The sequence below is a fragment of the Daucus carota genome, chromosome 9 (genome assembly GCF_001625215.2).
Source record: "Daucus carota subsp. sativus chromosome 9, DH1 v3.0, whole genome shotgun sequence".
Taxonomy (NCBI): domain Eukaryota; kingdom Viridiplantae; phylum Streptophyta; class Magnoliopsida; order Apiales; family Apiaceae; genus Daucus; species Daucus carota.
Window position 1 is genome coordinate 13,020,556 of NC_030389.2, and position 22,251 is coordinate 13,042,806.

At 34.0% G+C, this 22,251-nt stretch overlaps 2 protein-coding genes across 2 annotated transcripts; one reads left to right on the plus strand and one right to left on the minus strand.

Moving 5' to 3' along the window:
* Positions 1-657: 657 nt before the first annotated feature.
* Positions 658-9,760, minus strand: LOC108200543 (protein FAR-RED ELONGATED HYPOCOTYL 3). The gene is made up of 3 exons (XM_017368736.2): positions 9,585-9,760; positions 8,454-9,004; positions 658-1,111 (listed from the first exon to the last, which is right to left on the minus strand). The coding sequence occupies exons 1-3, from the start codon at positions 9,664-9,666 to the stop codon at positions 881-883; spliced, it is 864 nt and encodes a 287-aa protein (XP_017224225.1). The 5' UTR covers positions 9,667-9,760; the 3' UTR covers positions 658-880.
* Positions 9,761-15,237: 5,477 nt separating this feature from the next.
* LOC108202871 (uncharacterized) lies at positions 15,238-20,830 on the plus strand. Its single transcript, XM_017371456.2, has 2 exons — positions 15,238-15,372; positions 18,741-20,830. Exon 2 carries the CDS (start codon positions 18,762-18,764, stop codon positions 20,658-20,660), a length of 1,899 nt encoding a protein of 632 aa, XP_017226945.1. The 5' UTR covers positions 15,238-15,372; positions 18,741-18,761; the 3' UTR covers positions 20,661-20,830.
* Positions 20,831-22,251: the final 1,421 nt, after the last annotated feature.

Sequence of the window (22,251 nt, forward strand, 5' to 3'; positions counted from 1 at the left end):
ACAGAAGTAGCGAGAGCTTGAGAGGAAGACGTGTATATATAGTAAAATATAGGCGAGAATCGTTTCGTTTGAGAAGTTTTAAAATACACATTTTTAATACATCTCTAGAAACCATAGGCCAGAGAGAGACTCTCACGATTGGTGAATCAAAATTCAAAACACATTCGTGTTTTCTTTCTTCTTTTCTTTATTTATGTCATTCTCTCTTTTGGATGCAAAATCATTATACATTTCTAGATACATGTATGTGTGTGTAAAGTGGCAAGTTTTTTACTCTTTATCATCTATCTCTCTGGCTGGGCAGTCCTCTCCCAGTAACTTCTTTCAAATGCATCATGTCCAAGTATATCAAACTGAATGTTTCCTCAAAAAGCTTAATATTACCAAAAGGCTACTCTATTATAATGAGTAGAGATGGTAGAAAACTATCAGTTTGGAGAGGGAGGAATGGAGGATCTCGACGAGTTGTGAAATTGTGCACAAGTGGGAGGGGGGAATCTCGTCATTTTTGAAAAATTGCACAAAAGTTGCATATTCAGTTCCGCCATCTCCCTCTCATATACATAGAAAATATGAAACTTGCACAAAACAGTTTAATTGTCTTTTGAAAACTTGAAATTAAAAAATAAAATAAAATAATAAATCACAAGACCAGCAAACTAGAAACAACTTCTTCAAGTCAACCGGAACCAACAAACTGACATATGGTAGGATGTAATTAATTTTGGCGCATAGGGGATGAAGCCCCACTAAGGTAATAACAATTGTTGTTCTCGACTGATTGCAAGAATGTCTCTGATCCAACTGCAGGCTGATACAAGATGTTAGGAACATTTAGAGTAACAAACAAATGTCTAAGTTTATATTATCTCTAACCCCGTCAAGAAGGTTTTCGCTTGCCTCGACTTGTTTCCAGTTGTGTAACATTCCAATGCTCTTGAGATTCCATCTCTTTCACACTGTTTACTATGTCTTGAATGTTGTTAGACAAATGTTTATTATGCTCCTCAATGTGCTCAAAAACTAGCTCCAATTGCCTTTTGTAGGAGGCAGCTCGTTTTTTCTCAATAGCAAGCTGCTGGGACAATTCCTTTATCTTGTCGTGTTCATTCTGTATAAGACCAAACGATAACAAAAAGTTAATCAGTCCGCAATGTTTTGTACATATATCTAGATATATTGAAGGACTGCTTGCTGCACAACAAAAACATACACGACAGCCATATGTAATAACTGCTTGTTTTTGTGTAAATTTTAAATACCCAGGAACTGGAAGTTCCTTTGTCTACTTATCAAAGAACAACACATAGTAACCGGTTTGAGTTTCAAGCCAGTTGCAGTTACATATCTGATTTACATCGAAGCAAACGAGGGCCAAGTATCCAACAACATGCTTATTCTGATGTTCGTCTAATTTAAACAGGAGAAAAATTATAAAATGAATCCAGAATAAAAATTAAAAGCAAGAACATCTAATCTAGATGCCATAAACTAGGCGTTTAAATCAAGTTGAATACATGCAAAGATAACAGAAGTTTCTACAATTCAGAGGTGGTCCAGCATCAAAACCACACCACAACTGGAGCATCCCAAAACTGACCTAGAAGACATATTATGAGTTACAATTAGCCTACTTGTTTTAGGATATCCATTTTATTTTGGAGAACATTGAAAACCTCCCTCCGTCTCACTCATTTCTATACAGTTTTTTTTTTTTGCATTGTTTGGCATGCATTTCAAGGCTTCTATAAAGTACAGTTCTATAATTTATTTTTAAATATTTTTGTTTCTGAATAAAAATTTAAACATTAACTTTTTGTTCATAATAAAAAGAATTTTGAAATAATCTATAGAACTATATTTTATAAGAGCTTTAAATGCGTGTCGAGCCCTCTGTCCCAAACATATATAATTCGCTCGCTGAGATAGTGGGAGTATTAGACAAAACATCATATCATATAAAAATTTATATATAATATATTGAGATAGTCGTAGTAGCAAGGAAAAAGGAGAGAATCAATTAAGAGGGAGATTCGTCGGAGTGAAGGGATTCATTGAGACTTCAAATGAACTTTACAACTTTTATTCTTTGTACTTTAGTTTTTATTCTTATGCTTTGCATTCTAGATTCGTATTTATTTTATCTTATCAAGAGTAGATAATCCTTTAATCCAATTCTTAGGTAGTATCCATTGACATGTTACGTTTGTTTAGTTGTATTATATTTTCTTTTGATTATTTGTCATTGGAAGCTTAATACAGTTAAGGGGAGTCCAACTTTAGTTTGAATTCTTAGAAATATGGAGATGAATGATAATTCTACATAAACACAATTTAAGTATTAGATCAAGTGGTGATAGGCGAGTTGTAGAATTAAAAACTCTTGATTCTTAATAGTCTGAAATTCTTGATTCTTAATAGTCTATAGTTATAGGTTAATTGACAATGGGAATGATATTTAACAGATGATTATGATTTACCTTGGGGAGAGAATTTTATAATTATTAGAAGAATTGTTTTTAGCTAGACAAAAGACACAAAGTAGACACTAGTGAAATGAGGAATCCTAATTATTGAGTTAATTTTTCACGTATTTATTATATACTTTGTATTTGTTTATAAAATTAATTAGTGGATAATCACATGCTATCAAACGAACCTCCATAATTCCATACTTCTAAACTGTAGTAAACAAAAGGCTTAAAATTGATATTAGTCCATCCTAGTGAACAGGTTTCACAATATACACATCAACAACAGTATTAGGTATTAGAGGCAGTAATCATCCCCTTTCCTTTGAATCAAAAACCATACAACTACGCCGGGTGGGGTTTGGGCGGAGGGGGTAATGAGATGGTTTTGCAACTAACTAAGCTCATAATTTCCTCTATTAGCTTTGTTTTTCATCAAATTAATTTGTTTATGAGAGTTCCAATCACATCTCATCAAGGTGAAATTCGAGTCAAAACTATATATTAGTAACAAAATTGAATATCTGTGCCCAAATGTCGTTTCTTGCATTTGGTGAGAAGTTCATTGATAATGAAAATGTTTTAGTGATGGAGATACCGAAGATCAGGACTACAATCCCGATAAGGAGCAAGCTGAGTTAAGTGAGTGTGGCTTTTATTCTAACTCTTCCAGTATGGATAGCAGTATAGCACTGACGAAAGTATGTAATCACAAGAATCATAGGAAAAACAAGAGTACACTAGTAAAGAGAAAGAGAACAAAGCACAACATAGATTGAAGGATAAAAGTAACGAGAAAGTTAAAGATAGTGGGAAGGAAAAAGGTAAAGAGAAGGTAGTAGAGACTGGACATTACAATGAGAAGGACAATATGAGTGACGATATTGGATAGTTTGATTCTAATGGCTCAAGTCACTATGCTCATAGTGAAGAGGAAAGGATAGCCTCCGAATCCACTGAAGAGGAAGAGAGATCCTGGACCTAATCCAGAGACAGATTTGGATGATCCCAAGCTTCAGTCAGGAATGTAGTTTGCAACAACTAAAATGTTCAGAAATGTTGTCAATAAACAAGCAATAAGGGAGTGCATGGATTATGAAAGAATAATGAAATTTATTTATGAAGCAAAGTCATTGGAAGATATATGCTTCCAAGATGCGGAGGACAGACACATATCAGATCAAGGTATACAACTCCAAGTATACATGCATAACCACTTTTCACCAAAAATAAATAAATTAAAGATGGATTACTGAGTAGTATGAGGATGATAAAAGGATGAACCCGACATGGCCTTTAGCAAGGTTTTTAAAGAAAGTTGAATGATGACACTGTCATGTGTCAATATGTGCAATAGTAAGGGCAAAGAGAAAGGCTTTGTTCAAGATAAATAGGAAGAATGTTGAAAAAGGTATGGAAATATGGAAATGAGTAGTTGAAGGTGATGCTAGACAACACAATCCAGATAATGACAAAGGATCAAGAGTTTGCTAAAGGTTAAAAAAGGTTCAGGAGTTTCTATACATGTTTTAGGATGTTAAGAGAGGTTTTAGAAATGTTTGTTGGCCCATGTTAGTTTTTTATGGCTGCCAATTAAAAGGGCCTTATGTTGGTCAATTACTTGGTGTAGAGGGATGTGATGCCAATAATGGGGCTTATAAAATTTGATTACATCAGAAAGGGCTTATATCATTTCTAACATAACATCAAACTAAGATCACCATTCAACAGAATACTAAAACAAAACTAACACCAACAGCAACATACATAACTGCATCTACCAAAAGTCAACATACTTAATTACAAACTAATCAAAATCTTCAGAATCAGGGTATTCAACTGCAACTTCATTCATCCTAGCATTCAGCACCATCTTCATCACAACATCAAACAGACTAACTATGCCACCATTGATATTTCGTGCTTCTGCTTCAATTTATTGAGCTATTGAGCTTCGTGCCTTTGAATCAATGTTTCACTCTTGTTGCTCCTTAATTACATCAACAGTTCGATTTTGAGCTCCAGTGGTGGGTCAATACTCTAACGGAAACCCCATGTATTCTCAGCACACTCTCGGAACTTCATCTCATTCGATAATAATCGCACATGAAATCGAGAATCATATCACATTCTTCAAGGGAGCAAGTGTTTGGGAGACCGTGTATTTAAAATTAGGGTTTATGAAAGGAAAACATATTAATAAGGGCAAGTCTTCTCCACGCTCAGTCGATAACAATCACACAGAAGATCGAGAATCGCATCACATTCTTCAAGGGAGCGAGCCATTTCTTTGTTTGAGGGTGAATGTACTTGAAATTAAGATTTATACAAGAAAAACATATTGAAATGGGGGAGACATTGTAATATATAGACAATATCTCCGTTGTAACATAGATGGACAAAAACACCTTTGATCAAATACACAGAGTTAAGAGGATTTGATGGAAGTACACAGATGGTAAAGGTGGCAGGTACTTTTTTAATTTCAGTATCTCAAGTGATCTGACATATAAAGTGCATGTACACAAAGCACACTCAATCTATTATTTTCAATACTTAACCTATTACGCAGAAATCTGCCACGAGTTAAATTCATAAAACAGCAGCTTATTATGCCGTTATTTCAGTTCAACCTGCATGTGTTAAAGCCTCAACTCCCATTTTGGCCCTTCAGCAATAGAATGATGAACTAAGCTTAGCCACTTGATTGTCAAATTTATTGATTTATCGTTAACATATAGAGACTGGATTAGATTATTTCAGAATGAAAAGTAGTATATTAACCACAATTTACATAGTCTGGTTGGTACTGAACTTATTTATCTGCCAATTTCTGAACCTCCAAGAAGTATGTAGGACAAAAGAAAAAACTGAAGGTACATCTCAGCAAGGAGCTTTTACTTACAGAATGAACTACGCTTTCTTATTTCTGTAATGCAAAAGATGCTTAAATTGTCAAAGAGATTAATAAAGAAATCCTACTACACTTGGAAATGACTGATAAAAACAGGAGGCAGAATAGCAGTTAGAAATCTTAATAGGATACCATGCTCAAAGAAAGCTTTCCACCCAGTCCTCTTCTAATCTACATAAGTCATCATCCTTGGCCAAGCCTTTTCTAAGTTCTCCTATTTAATGTCCTATTTTAACTGGCATTAATACCTTGTTGGCTCTAGAAATTTGGAATACGCATCAACCAGCAAATTTTGATGTACAGAATCGTGCCTCCATGCCTTTAAAGTTTGGCACTTATACAACCGACCCGTTTACTTATATTCCATATTTTCGTCCTATATAATCCCTCTTTATTTTGTTTCCAAAGAGATAATAAATATTTTTGTTTCTGAAATTTCCACCAAACACTATTGGTATATATGTTTGTGACTGAAAGATTCCATACTCCATGCGACAGCTCTGGTATAATAACCTTGTGCTTCTAATATTAAATTCAACATTTACAAGATTCCCCAAGTCGCAATATTTTTCTATTTATCTAGTTCGGTTCTATGTTACTCAGACTCGGGTACGGAGTGTCGGATACGACACATATCCGAGTGTCGGACTTGGTAATCTTGAAAAATTAGGACACGGGGACACTGTCCGAATTTTGGACACGGATACGGGGACACGGAAAATTTAAATAAATTAATTAATTTTATATAATTAAATTAATATTTTTTATATTTCTTAATTATTATTTTTAGAAAGAAAAACAAACAAATAGATTTACTTAATAAAAAACGTTCAGGGCCCGGAGATGTCTGTTATACATAGGAGTACAATATAATAATAAATGAGGTAATGTTTCTTTTGTGCAAAGTACAGCTGGACGACTAGCACAGATGAATGTGGACAATATAATGTCCTGATACATGTATCATGCCATACAACCTATACACACATCCATATGTCTTCTTTTAAGTCTTTTTCTTATCGTCTTCACTTCATCTCCTGCTTTTAAAATCTCTCTCATCTTCGTCCTTTCATCATCATCTCTTCTTTTCTTTTGTATCTTTCTACTACAAGTCTACGACGCCTTCAATCCAACGAGCTTCATATTTTTCCGGCGACGGAAAAAGTGTCGGTTTTGCAGATGGCGAATCCGCCCCGTATCCCGGGTTGTGTCCCGTGTCGTGTCGGGTCGACACGGGTACGGTGGCCGGAAGCGACGAGTCGGAGTAACAGAGGTTCGGTTCAGATTTATTGATCTAAAAAAATTTACGCAACAACTGGGGAAGATTTAGGAGAAGTGGTAATCCATTTGTGTACGAATCAGATCAGAGAGTAAAATAAAACCAACTCTTCTGGTATATGAGATGATAGACAGATAGAGCTAGGGGTGAAATTGGTATAAATGAAGAAAAAAGATGGAGACCCTAGGGATGTATAAATGTCAAACTTTAAGGGTACCAACTACAGTTTTGTACCTGGAGGGTTCAGTATATTAGGTCAAACATTGAGGCCCCAAATAATATTAGCCCTTCTTCTTTTCTTTCACACAACGTATCATCCAAACTAACATATGTGTTGGTTTCCAACAGCAATAAAATGAGTCTTGGGAGGCACATGGAATTTAAATATTAATTTGTATTTATTTCATTTTATTCAGTAAATTTATTGTCGTTTATAAAATGTTATATAAACAGTTCACTTACAGAATAAAAAAAAAAGCCTTTGCTTCCTTTATAATCAAGATTTTACTTGGTAATTAAGTTTTGGGGTTTACTCTAACATAAGAATATGTAATCTTCTATTATTAGAAGACTTTGTTTTAATATTGAAAAGAGATATTATTTCTCTTTGTTACAGGCAATGATCCATACGAATTCTTCTCTTCAGCGGAGAAACCCTAGAACCCTAGGTACAGTATCCTATTTTACATAAGTTTTTAACTGTGACTGAACTACAGAAGAATTTTTCGACGAAATGAGAGGAAGTGATAATACCATTTGATTACGGTACTCTGGTGTAGCATATTGCATGATTCACTGAAAGTACAAATGGCATCACTTGTAAAAGAATAAAAGAGCTTTTATCAAACTGAGGCATGGTGTAGGACTCTGCATATTGTAAATATTGTAAAATTTGACAGGGTCTTAAGAGGCGGTGGGATAAAATAACCTTGTAATGCAGAGAATATCTAGAAACTTGGATATATAATTCAGTAGACTTATTCTTAAACATAAATCATTCTATAATATTCAGCTCGATTAAAGAACAAATATTATAACTATTTACCTATATATAACCTAAAATTTGACCAGTTAAAATACCAACTAAACTTTAAAAAATATGAAGGATTCAAATTCCCAAATATCAAAATCTAATAAAATTAAGGAAGTTAAATATTGTAGAAAGTATTATAATCATACTAAGAAATTAAGAGCAAGTACTCAACTAATTTATCTTTATGTATTAATATCATACAATTACTATTGGCTAATTGTGCATTATGCACAAATAAGGCATCATAACTAAAGTGAGACCAATAGACCATTCTCGCAACAAAAGAACGGACTAACTGATACTTTAATATTAAATACAACTGGAAACATGTCTTCGAGGGAAGTCAACAAGTTTTCTTTCGCTTATTGAACTTTTTTTGGCTTTAAAAGCATTGTTTCACAACACAAGTTTAATCCTTAAAATTGAAATCAAACCTAAAGCTTGTCTTTTTCTGCTAAACGTATCAGTTTTTCCTAAAAGCCCCAAAATGGCAGTAATTGTTATTTCGATTTATATCAGAAAAAACTTCTTAGTGAACCCAGGAGTAATTTCATAATAAGCTTTCATGAATTTAGTCAACATGTCTTACAAGGATAATTATATGTAAAAATATGGTTCCTATAGAGGTACAGTATCCCCCTAAAAATCAGCCTAATTTATTGCAAATGCATAGTAACATTTTAACATAACATATTTCAGTTCTAAGATCTGTGCAACACTAGATATTAAATTGTGTTATAAAAATGCAAAACTCACCGGATATTGATCATACATCAATTCCCTACGACCTTTTCCAGGGGTCAATCCATGAGTGTGCTCCTTTACAAATTTCGTAACTATCCATTTGCCATCGCTGGCCTTTCTGACCAGAATCATCGCTCTGCAACCAACCCTAGTTTCTGCCCTTTGTCTTACAATCTTCTCACGTCTGTCAGGCATCCTAAATCCCTCTTTATTGCAAACAAGAGCCCGACCAATGGCAGTTCCATCTCGCCTTGATCGAGAAAGTTTGCTCACCCGAATAACGAAACCTAATCTAGTAGCATATGTGTTATAAAATGCATGTGCAGCTGCCTCAGATTCAAATTCCTGTCCAAGATATGGTTCCTCTGAACCTGATGGGGTCTTATCTAAAGGAAATAATGCCCTTTGAGAGAGATCTTGATCTGATTTAACGTCAAGAACCTGTTGAAATGTACCTTCATCAGAACTTTCACCAATCTCGTTTCCATCAGCTCCCCTGCCTTCCATATAAATGGAAGCACCAGAAACCTCGCCGTTGTGATCTTCATCAACCTCAAAACCAACTGCAACATAAGATTTCCTTCACATGTGTTAATATCCGAAAAAAGAAAACAACACACAACTACCTACCCAAAGCTGATTACAATATAATCAATCTACTCAAACAAATGTCAACATCAGCATTGGTCCTTATGCAACATTTAGTTTGATGAATATTTTAAGTTCAATTTACAACATAAACAGGAAATCATGTAACAAGACGAATTATGAAGACAAATAAAGGAATGTTGTACTCCCGACTTCCGATTACACTAGTATAACTCCAAATGCATCAACTAGAGAGACATCCATCAATGTAAATCTATCTTATCAATCACAATGTCGCCATAATATATAATCATTAAAAAGTAACACCCCGTGACTCCGCTGAACTCGTATAATAACTTAATTGTTCAACTTCACCTTTTGCTATAAAATACTCGAAAATACTTTTCTAGAAACGCAATTGTACAATACAGGACTTGCCTAATTACTGTAATTCAAAAACTATGAATGAAAACATCAATACATAAAAATATGGAGTAATTAATCTACCTCTATTGAAATTAATAAAGAATATTAGAGGCAAATTATAAGAGATACCTTGAGTAATCTGATGATCGGAAGGATCAGCGGAGAGAATATTCCGGTCACCGGCGATACAATCATGAGTTGATTCATCCATCTAGGAAGAACATTCAATATTACCAAAACAGAGAACCAATACTTGGGTATGAATTCAGTTTACTAGGGGGAAAACCCAAAATGCCATATGGTATAAAAAAAAAAAAAAAAAAAAAATTAGCCCCCTTTTATGCATATTTGTCTATTTTACTTTTTTTAAATCGAATTGATCTATTTTACTTATTCTTAAATTCTAAATTCTAAATTTATTCTTCATCTTTTCTTTTTCTTTTTACTTTTCAAGTGCTGTGAATATTTCTGATTTTTTGAAAATAGTTCATCAAAATAAGAACTTATTTGTAATCCATAATCTATTATTTTAAATAGAATGAGGGTAATTTAATTTTATTATAATTTTTTAAATGAATAATATTTAATTGTTATAAATTTTTATACTGAAAATATCTTACATTAGATATTAATTAAAATCAAATTTTAAACCCGTCAACATAATCATTAAAATCAAATATTTACATCAATAAATAATATACAATTCAAATATTAGAAGCGTGTATAATTTAATTTTACAATAATATCATGTTATTTTAATATAAATAATAAAACTCACGAATTTCAAGTTAGTATTATTGAAAAACATATAGAAATATTAGTATCGTATTATTCAAAAATTATTATATTTTTCTATAATATATAGTGATATGTGGGTCAGACTGATCGAGCTCATGCAAACTGAGTCACACAGTCCAAAATAGGCTTGTCAACCGGAGATTCGATCCGATCCTAAATTTAATAAACGGGTATGGAGTGTTAAAAAAATACGCGATCCGTTATAAATCCAATCCGATAAGGATCCGATCTAGTAAGGAGCGGATACGGATTTTATGTGATCCAATCAGTTAAAAACCCAATCCAACCTATATATCATGTGCAATAAAAATAATATAGATTATAAGTAATTCAAAGTCTTCAGACTTTAGAATTTTACCTTGATAAAACACCTAATTCATCCAAACTCAGGTCCCAACTTCTCACGACATGATAGATTATCTTTATCTGTCATATATAGATTACCATTAACAACAAACAAATAGCCTATAATTGCCACTCTTTTTGCACAATCCTACTGAAAGACGACTATATAAGTCTATGATATCTGCAAAATTACTTCAGAGCTTATTCAAATATGGTCTGTTTTCTTTCCCGTCTTAATTTTCCTTTGTATATATGTTGCTTGAATTGTTTATGCACTTCAATACAATTGTTGATTCTTCTTTTACTTTTCAGGATAAGAATGATAAAAATTAGAACAAAAGTATGAGAGCAGACAAGGTGACTGATAAAATGCCCCAGAAGCCTGATGTGGTGGATGTAGATGCAAAAGATGATAAAAAAAAAAAGAAGGAAATTAACGTCTCTGGTATGGAATGACTTCACCATATATAAAGACTCTGCTGGAAATGATAAGAAGTCTTTTGTTGGGGATAGCAATTCAGGAACTAGTCATTTGGCTGCTCATTTAAAAAGGTGCACTGCTAAAATATATAAAGATAGAGGCCAAAAAACTATTGCCACTATGAAAAATTTGGATGGTAAAACCAAGGATGAAACATTTAAATTTGATCAGCATAGGATCAGGATGGATTTAGCAAGGATGATTATTAAGCATAATTGCATTTAATATGGTTGATCATGAGTTTTTCGAACATTTTTGTTTTGGTTTGAATCCAAATTTTAGGCTCCCGACTCGAACACTGTAAGGTCTGATATCATTAAATTGCATGAAGAGATGAAACATAAGGTCTATGAAATGTTGACGGGGTAGATTCTAGGGTTACACTTACCACTAATATATGGACTTCTGATTCAAAGAACTTTGCATATGCTTGTTTAACTGCACATTTTATCGATTCTCATTGGGATTTGAAGAAAAAGGACTAGAATTATAGAGTAATTGGATGGCCACATGACGGGGAGTCTTTATTTAGATTTATCTCTCAACTAATCATGGAGTGGAACTTGGATAAAAAATAATTTTCAATGGTTGTTGATAATGCCACATCAAATGATACATTTCAAAAATTTATTTTTCAACAAAACAAATATTTGTCCATATAGTAAATAACAATTTAGGCTTTGTTAAAGTACACGTGTCAGTAAGAGATACATGCATATATACACAAAGTCCTCAACACAACTAATTTTCTATCGTTGCCGAATTCTACATCTATTTTTTCTCTCGACTTCTCTCTTCAAGTCCTAATCAAACCAAACTCAAAACTTCACCAAAATGAGATATTCTTCAACACTCACTATTTCTACAGTTCCAAAGACCACTAACTACCTTGCCATTGTTGACCCCTCTCTCGCCATCACCTAGTACAAGTGTTTTGTCCATTTGTTAAGAGTTTCGTATATTGCTACAGCCTTAACTACAAACCTCACTCTATAAACAAACTTTCTTATGAATTTTGGAACTCAACTATAGTTACAAATTAATGTGGATGTAGAAAAGGAAAGCTTCAAACAAGCAGTGACATATAAAACCATTGGATGAAAATAACATGAACGGGGCTCTAGGACTGCTTGTGAAGAATTACTTAGTTGTTCCTACTGAAGATGAGATTCATAAGTTTCTATCATTATAAGATATATGCTGATGAGGTGGAGTTGGCCAGGCTGAACAAGAAACATCTCAGGAGGGAGTGAAGCTTCATGTTTGATTCTATGTTGAAGGTGTTTACCTGTAGAAAATAAAACCAAACCAAACAGACCTAGTATATCCCACTTAGAGCCGGGTCTGGGGAGGGTAAAATGTACGCAGATCATGCCTATACTCTAACGAGTAGGGAGGTTGTTTCCGTGCAGATCCCCGGCTTAGTGCAAGACAAAGTATAGTGTGAGATATATGTAAATAGTACCTAAGCCCATGGTTGCTAATCATCAAAGCATACGGACATAACACTCAAAAACCTCTTTGTCGCTAATTCATCTGTCCATCAATAATTTGAACCTTTCATTAAAGCATAACGTCGGAACAATCAAAACCTCTGTAAGCCACGAGACCGAGTCTCAACTACTCTAATATGTTGTCTCTAATCAATTTTATCTACTGTCATATCACCCGTGAGATTAGGACTCCCATATCCAAACTTAATTGATCAGCCCACGTCCGACGGGGCCGACCTCTCTTTCTCTTACCCCAAACCAATATATCTGAGAACACATAAGATAGCACATAGATAGTGCATTCACTTGCTTATTATGAGAATCAACTCAATATAGAAAGATTGATTCCTGAGGAACAATCCATTAGGCTATGGGGAAAGAAATTCAAAAGTTCATAAGACATAAGTATGATTGGAATTTTGTGCAAATACAACTTTGATACAAAGAACAAACGTCCAAGATGAAAGAAATAACAAGGATGGGGATGATGACACTAACTTCAGCAAGGAAAATCCTTCAAATCCTATGTCAGATGATTCATAGAGGTCTAAGAATATAAAAAATAATGGGAATAATATGCATGGGAAAATGACAAAAAGGATGATAGAATGGGAGATGGTAAAGGAGGAGATAGGACCACAAAAACCTACTCCAAAAAGAAATAGTCTACCTTGGATGATTTCACAACTAGCTCTACCACATCTCAATGCCACAAGTGACGTTAATCCACAACAAATGTATCTCTAGCTGTTTTACGACTTGTAACTCCTACCAAAACTCAAACCAAAATCTCACCTCCAAAAATCGAAACACAGAACCCTATACAAACCCACAATCAATAATCAACTAGCAATAACCCTTATTCTAATTGATAAAGGGTTCAAACTAGTCGAGAGATCAAATACTTTTATGCCTACAACCAAACACATTTCGACATATAATATTGCCCAAGTAATGATCAATTGTAGAAGGGAATTTGCATATAATTGTATAATATTTTAGACTTTTTGATAGACAATGAACACAAATATGAATAACAAACAGTTTTTATTGATCTTTATATAAAAATTGTTACAATAGTCTATCAAGAAATACTGATGTTTCTAAGAGCTGCCATGCTTTTACATCAATCACTGAATCAAGTATAACAGTTTTTGATAAAAACATCTTTTATTCTTCAAAACAGGCTTCATCTTTAAGCACTCATTTAGAAAATCTTTTTCAGCTCGTATAATGATTCCCAGGATTTAGTAATACAAATTGCAGTTAGATTTAGAAGCACAAAAATATATTTTCCAAGCTTTTAGTTATTTTGGAATCATTAACTACCTTTACTAGTTTTCATATTTAGAGTTTTGATGTAATCGAAGTATGTAGACGAATTTACCTTAATGTTGTTTGTTATTAATGGCCTATGTTTTATTATTAAAGAATTATTTAAACCAAATCGCACTACTTTATTATCAAATCAAATTTGTTTGAGAAACAAAATTACTCATACAAACAGGTTAAATGAAGAATTTGTTTATTTATACCAACAATTTCCTGCAACGTTATTATGACAAGAACAAGAATAGACTTGCATGATTAAATAACTAATTTTTTTATATAATTAATTATTTCTGTTAAAATATATATCGCCCTGCGTCGCGAACGTATTTAGGAGTTTATATGTGTGTGTGTTAGTTAAGATAAGCTTTCATCTTTTATACTTCATTTATACAGAAATTATATATTAAAAAGAATGCATAAAAGGGATGACGACGAACACGTATTATCCATTCGACTTCATTTATATACAAAAGATATAGTAAGAATTTTAGCAACCACTAAACATATAATAACTTTTTTATACGTCATCATTCGTTTATGTAATTTATTAAACTAAAGCCGATCCCGTATTCCTTCACCGGAAAATGTAGGGATAATAAAATGTCATTTATTCGGTTTCGTTAATTACTATTTAACTCGACACAAATTAGCACTTACTAGTCTGATTACTATTAACTCGATACAAATTAGCACTTACACTCGATACAAATTATCATTTATTAACCTATAACATTTAAAAAAAATTATTTGGAAGTCAAAATCTATACTTCGTCATATATAAAATGGATAGTAAATCAATACAAAATTTTAAATATATGGACATCCGTCCCAAATTATGATGTCTTTGCATAGTATAAATGTATTCTATTAATATTTTTTTATTTAATTTATTTCAATGCCAACTATTTAACGTTTTTGAAATAAATATTAAACGTATTAATCTTTTCTAAATAATAATCAAATCATATATACATATCTATATAATCATATGCAAAATAAGGCACATATTACAAAATAGGTAATCGATTTTAGCTTCATATGAAAATTACAAAATCCGTAATTCTATATAAATATATTTATTTTATAGTCAATTGGAAAATAAAAATAAAATAAAACAACAAATTACCATCTCTAGGATAGCACGTTTACTTTTCTACCCAGAAGATTTGAAATAGCTTTAAACTTGGCTAATTTCACGTTCCTAGATCCTTATTTCAGGCCCAAAAATACATTTCAAAAAATCAAAAATAATTTCCTCCGACACTCACACAATAAGAAAATGAAATAAGTAAAAATATAAAAAAATTCTATAAATTACTCCTGTATTAATAAATCTACCTATATATACACACATACACACAGATATATAAGCAATATAAACGCCGAACAGCTCAACGAGATAAAGAGAGAGAGAAAGCGCGACAACGAACAACGAAGAAAAATTGGCTTTGATTTTCGCATCAACTCTGTAAGTATCGTATCTATCGGTTGTATCTATCGTCCAATTCGTGTTTCGCGTTGTTGATTCGTTGAATTTTTGAGATCTGAATGTGTAATTTTTGGATTATTTGACGCTTCTTGATATTTAGGGTTTTGTGTTCATCGATCCGTTCAATTCAAGATCTTTAATCTGTTTTGTGTATGTATATGTTTGTGTGTGTGTGGATATGTTTGCGATTGCGGAATTAGGTTTTTCTTTGTTGTTTCGATGATTTTAATCCTTGAAATTGGGGATTTTTATGTGTTCCTGCGTGTGTGAATAGGTGAATTGGTTTTTGTGGTTTCGGTGTTCGGTGAAATGAAATTAAGTGAGTTTTGGGGGTTTTATCTGAGAAATGTTGTGAAATGTTATGTTTTTCGGTGCGATTCTTTCTAGGAGGTTTTGTTATGTATGTCTGTGTAATTTGGTAGTGTTGTGTGTCGTAAAGTTTTTTCTGGAAGTTTTTTACTTGTTCATTTTTCTACTAGAAAGGGATGAGTTTTTATCTTTTTATTATTTGTGATTCGGTTTGTTTGCTTAGATTTAAGTCATTACTTGGTAAAGGTTTTCAATAAAATTTTTAAATAAACCTTGTTTATACTTTGAAGATTGACCCTTTTTGCATGCAATAATACGCCAAATAATTTTCAAGTCCTCAAAGTACATGCCTAGGTGTTATAGACCAATAGAAATGAAGTGAAAGGCTGTTTGAAACTTGATTTCAGAGGATATCAGTCCTTGTAAGGAAGGAAATAGTCTGGGGATTGTAATCCCTTGAAACGAACTCGGCTGTTATTGCAAATGATGATATAAGTTAGACTATCGTCAGTACATAACTCCAACAGTGTTCTTGTTATCATTTCTTTCATGTTGTAATTTATGTGGGATTTATTTGATTGCTGTTACTAATGTTTTGGAGTCTTAACAATAACGGGCCTGGTGTACAGTTTAATAGATGTACAACAGTTGGGACATTCATTGAGCTTAAATAAGGAAGCCGAACCACAGTTATTCACTTAGTCTCTTAGTAGCTCATATTATTTCCTCTTACTTCTATGGTTCCACCCTCTTTCTTAATTTCGAATCAATGCTAAACCTTACTTTTTAAGCATTTGTACTTATCTTCTCTGTCAAAGGGGTATAATCTTACGTGTTGCAATTTCTTTAGTCCATGATTTTTCAGCAGTTGTTGTGAGATGTTTGTTTTTTTAGTTCACTGGTTAAGATATGATTTTGGATTGTTATGTGATTTTTTTATTGAATAGGAAGTTGTGAACGAGTTTTTTATCCTGAGATATTGATAAGGTTGATTCCAAGGCAGGAAAGATATTATAAGCTGTTGGTCTGTTACTGCATTGCATCTACTATTGTACCCACACACATTGGATGTACTATAGCTATCTATCAATGAAAAGGATATTTAGCCGTGTAAGGGCTGGTCATTGTATAAGCCCCTATGACAACAATAAACATTATCATGTGTGTGTGCTTAATTATTTGTAGTGAAGCAATGACTTGTGTTTATTGTGTAATAGTTATTGCTTTTTATTCTATGACCTCATTACATGCAACATAATTGGTTGTTAAATGATATATAATTCAGAAAAAGAATTACCAAGAATTCAACATTGGAAAATCAGTGTCTTACGATAGAGTGAGCTTAATTTGAATGTGTTTGATGTGATATATTGATAACTGTAATTATGGAGTATAAATATGTACATTGAATCTATGGATATAGACCTTAAGATTTTATCTGGGCAAGGGAGACGAGACCAAGGAGTCGAAGAAATGGCATTCTGATGAAGCTAAGTGGTGGCTGGGTTTGATTAGAAGATGGTTCATTATGTTGATGTAACTGTAGATCCATAATGTTTTTGTTGTCTTTAGTGCTCAGTATTTTATGTATTAAATCATTGCGGTTTGATGGGGAGAAGTCCAATACTATTCTGTGTTTGAGATGGCTATTGTAATTGCTTATATGGTTTAATTTGCATTATAATAAACATTCATATCGATAATTTGGGTTACGTATGTATTTTAGTTTTTCTGTGATTTAATACCAAATAACTGCATATTTTATATGTATATTTATTTATATGACATCTAATATTGATTTTATCTTTCTATCGCAGCAGATTTGGTTTTATCCGGTATTATATTGTATACTTATTTACTTTTCCCATTCGAAGGCGATCATTTGAGTGAATTTTTGCTGATATTTCTTCTAGAGGTCTTTCGTGATTGCAGAAGCATTGCTTGGCAGTGTTCTAATGTTGAGCCATTGGACACTATCTCTTAAAGATAGTAGCCGCAACAACTAGAAACAGTTGGATATGCCATACACTATTAATTGGCATCAATTTTTAACATGAGAGGTGTTGGCATAAATAGGTAGATAAGCTGGGACGGGACAATGTTATAAAGGAACCCTGTGCCATTTCTAAGAGCGGGGCCATAATTTTGTTTTACGAAATAAAATTAAGTACTAGTAAATACACAAATACTAATTTATAACATCTGGATTCGGCTCTTGTTCTACCTCTTTTCTCACCTGGTGCTACCCAGCGCCGTCCCTAAGAGGTATTACTCAATAATAAGAATCTGAAAGAATAGTTGTTGACTTGGCCGCTGATTGAGTATCGAGGTAGACAACATTTAAGAGTTTTTGTTTCAAGAAAATATTATGCATGCACATCTGTCTGATATGTTTCCTTATATCATAGTTTGACCTTTAATGTTATGAACCGCCTTACATCTTATCAATGGTATATCGTCCTTTGTTATTATTATCTTTTTTCAGGTACAATGTTTATTTAACAGTTTATAAATGTTTGTTGGTTCACATTTTGATTTTGATTCTATATTTAATAATATCAAGCGGACAATGTGTCGTAATAGGAAAAATTCAAGTGTAAGGTATCCTAGGAGAAAATATAGCAAAAACATATGATTGAATTCCAATTTACTAGTACTTCTGGATCCTACATTAAACTCCAATACGTATGCACTCTCTCATTATCGGAGGTTCCCCCACAATCTTTTGCTCTAGGCTTTTAAATTAAAGGGCAAGTGGTCTGGTTTTGTAATGGAAAACTGTACAAGCATCCATCTTATCTTTTACAAAATCTCTAAATAAGAGTTGTTTTACTATAATTTTTTTTATTATTATTTAAATATGATGGCTTCTTCACATAGTATTGCTCTGTGTTTATTAAGTGTATCATTATAATGATTTCAGTATCTAATTGGTGCATGTATAGAAAGCGTGATCATTTGGTGCATATTGCATCTCTTATGCTCTTCAGCACTTTTATGCCAAGTAACTGAGACTGGGTTTTGCTGTTGTATTGTAGATTTTACTTGAATCTATAGAAATGTCTCCAGCGACAAAATCAAAGTCCAAATCTAAGGAGAAGCCCCTCACAAAGGCTACCAAAGAACTGCAGAAGGCTTCTCAGAAATATCCCGAATCCAATAATGGTAGCACTCCTGCAAGTGCGTATAATCCACTGTCTGGAACATTTCATAGCCTGGATTCTGCGTCAGGGACCTCTTCGCCACCCCTGCAGAGCAATGGTCGTTTTCGTAATATAGAAGAAACAGATGATCACTCTGGTAACCTGCATAGAACAGCTATCGAGTATGATTCCCTTTCCAATAACGATAGCTGTTCCGGTGAATCAGAGGACCATAAAGAGAAGGCAACTACTACAGCTATTCGGCCGGATGTAGTTACTGTGTCTGACAATGAGAAGCGAGAAAAGATCCGTCAGAAGAATGAGAGGAAACACCAACGTCAAAGGGAGAGGAGAGCACAAGAGTTGCATGAGCGCTGCAGTGGGTATCTCATGTCAAGGAAATTAGAGTCATTATCCCAGCAGATTGTGGCAATGGGATTTACTTCTGAGCGAGCGACTATGGCTCTAATGCTGAATGAAGGCAGACTTCAAGAATCAGTTAATTGGCTTTTTGAGGGAACTGAACAAGAGTCTCAAACGAAGGATATTGGTAGTGGTGCAAACTTGAAAATTGATATTGCTGAAGAGCTTGCTCGGATTTCTGAAATGGAGGTTAGGCACAAATGCTCGAAACAAGAGGTTGAAAGAGTAGTTGTTTCATGTGAGGGTGACCTTGACAAGGCAGAAGAGACGTTGAATTCTCAGAAGCCGGAACCTATTACCCACCCAAAGCCTGAGGAGAGTGCCTCCCTGAAGCATGCAATGATGCACCAAGAAAAGCCTACTTCTGCAGTCACTACACTACTAAATAGGAATGAGGGTGAGATGGCATACTCTAAGGGGGCAGTTGCATTGCCAACACACCCTGCAACTGGGTCTAGAAACCAACTTTCTTCAAAAATTATCCCTTCAAAGCCCCAAACAGAGAAGAGGGTTTCAGGAAATTACAATTCATCTCTGTCATACTCATCTACTGGACCTATACAAGTAGCATCTTCATCAGCAAAGGTGATGGCACAGCTTGGTGTTGGCTTGGAAGGGAGACCTTTTCATCAGGGAGCAGCAATTAAGGAGCCAATAGTTATGATGCAACGTCCCCAATCTATAAATATAAAGCCGAGTAGTGTCATTAACAGCAGTGCTTCTCCACCAGGGACAAATCAGTGGTATGGTAACAATGTCATGGGTGTTGATAACATGATTCTTAATGGTAAGATGGTGCACAGTCAGAGTTCAGGAAATTTCGGAACTGGTTCGCAACACTTCTATCCCCAATCACAGAGTAGAAATCTGGGCCCGGATAATCCTAGTTCAAGGCAGTACAACACTCAAGCTCAATATATGCAGCAACGTGCATACATGTCCAACTCGGTTGATCCTGTGGCAGCAAGGCCGGTAGCCCCCTCTTGGAGTCCTGTGGGCACTTCATCATCTCCTTCACTCACTGTGCCATCTTCTCTTGGTCTATTTTCTGGTTTTGGATCTGGTGCAACTTCAGGTTTACCTTCTCATGTCGATTGGAATGCAAGGGACATGATGTCTCATTGTGATTACAATAGTATAGATTGGACACTGAAATCAAACCCCATGTCGCCTCCAAAATTAAATGATTTGATGCTAGAGGACAGATCAGGTGGCCTGATGCGGGGGCTGTCGTCCATGCACAGTACAAATGGGGTTAGAGTTGCAGGATTGCAGGATGGCGGACCAACGGAAGCAACAACTTCTGGTGTTCCTCGAGAGTGGACCTCACCTTTTGCTGGGAAGGACATCTTTAGCTTGCCCAGGCAATTTGTTACTTCTCCCTCTCCTTAAGATAATTAGGGAGTAGGATAAATGAAATTTAGGACTAAAAAGAAATAGACAGCTTTGGTGAATTTAGTGTTGGAATGGATATGCTGGTGGTTGTTTCTTTCTTCCATTAAACAAAGAGAGTTGTTTCTTCTTGCTTAATGAACTATATGATAAAAGCCTCTTTAAACGCCTGATTTGCATGTTTGAAATTGTTTTGTTTTTATTACTATCTTAGATATGCAGTAAAGTACTAGGAGCAGTCACTTGAGATACAGTGAAACACGTGTCGCCACTTATTTTCTGTATTACTAGAATATATATCTTTACTGAGAAATCACATAAGTTGATCTTTGGTCAATTGGGGAAAATTTAGTATCACACTAAGGATTCAATCTTCTTGATTATCAAGGGGAGAGGAAAAGAGAACGGATAGTGGTACCTGCTAGTTGCTTTGACTTGTATATCCTGTGAAATTATTGTTGCTTAGACCTTTATCCTGTGAAATTTTTGAATCTGTCTAATGACAGATCTCGGTTTCCCCTATCCATCCAAGAAGAATTATTGTACATCATACTTAGATGTAACAATATCATGTTATATTTCATATATGCTCTTTAAAGTATAGCATAGCATACCCTCCGCCCTAGATCTGCACATATATTTGAAGTACCCTGTGCCTCCAAAATCCTGAACCCAAATTCGGATAGTGTAATTGGATGACGCCACGAGTCTTATCCAACGTCATATCCTCAGGTGAGTTTTAAGACATTCAAATTTGGGCCTAATGGTTTTTTCTCACATGTTTCTTCTCTTCTGTTTCATCATAACTTCCCCACTCTGATCTTATCATAAATTGAAGCTACTCTTGACGCTTTATGAATTTCCTCATGAAAATATGTTCATGTGTGCTCACAAGTCTACTGTAACATCTCAATTTCTCTCTCTCTCCCCCGAACTTTGGCTCATGTGCATAAGAAATGTATACCAAGAGACCTTATAATAAATTCTCTTGAAATTAATTTACTTTTTAGATGCATCTTCTTCACCACTCATTCTATATTGAGCATCTATGTTAAAGTTACATCATAAGGATTAATGGTTAAATACTGTAGTAATTAGTATAACTCTGAGGATTGTCTGTGTTACTAAGAATTTGCATTACTATGTTAAGTCTTTGCTCTGACACTGTGATTGTGTTAAGAACGGTGTTAAAGAGATTTGCAAACCAATGTAATCTCAAACCAAATGTATTATTTGTATAATCACAGTAGAATAAAAAAAAATTGCATCTTTTCTTCAAGACTAGCACCGTGATTGTGTCAAGACTTGCGCCATGATTGTGTTAAAGAAGGGTGTTAAAGAGATTTGCAAACCAATGTATTATATGTATAATTAGGGTAGTATAATATTAACTTTGCATTTTCTTATTCAAGATTTTGAGATTGAAGTTTTTGTTGTATAATCCATATTTATTATTTCTATAATAGAGCAAATATTTGTATTTTAGGATTGAGTTGAACTCAGTTCTGAATGATCAGTTCTGAATGATTGATTCATGAATTTTAATGAACTCAGTTGATTGTGTTATGTGTTCTTTTTATTGAACGGCACA

Coding starts and splice junctions, on each gene's coding strand:
- LOC108200543 (XM_017368736.2), bottom strand. CDS start 9,666: ATGGATGAATCAACTCATGATTGTATCGCCGGTGACCGGAATATTCTC. Junction 9,005..9,584: donor CGATCATCAGATTACTCAAG/GTATCTCTTATA, acceptor CTTATGTTGCAG/TTGGTTTTGAGGTTGATGAA. Junction 1,112..8,453: donor TGATGTATGATCAATATCCG/GTGAGTTTTGCA, acceptor GGTCTTATACAG/AATGAACACGACAAGATAAA.
- LOC108202871 (XM_017371456.2), top strand. CDS start 18,762: ATGTCTCCAGCGACAAAATCAAAGTCCAAATCTAAGGAGAAGCCCCTC.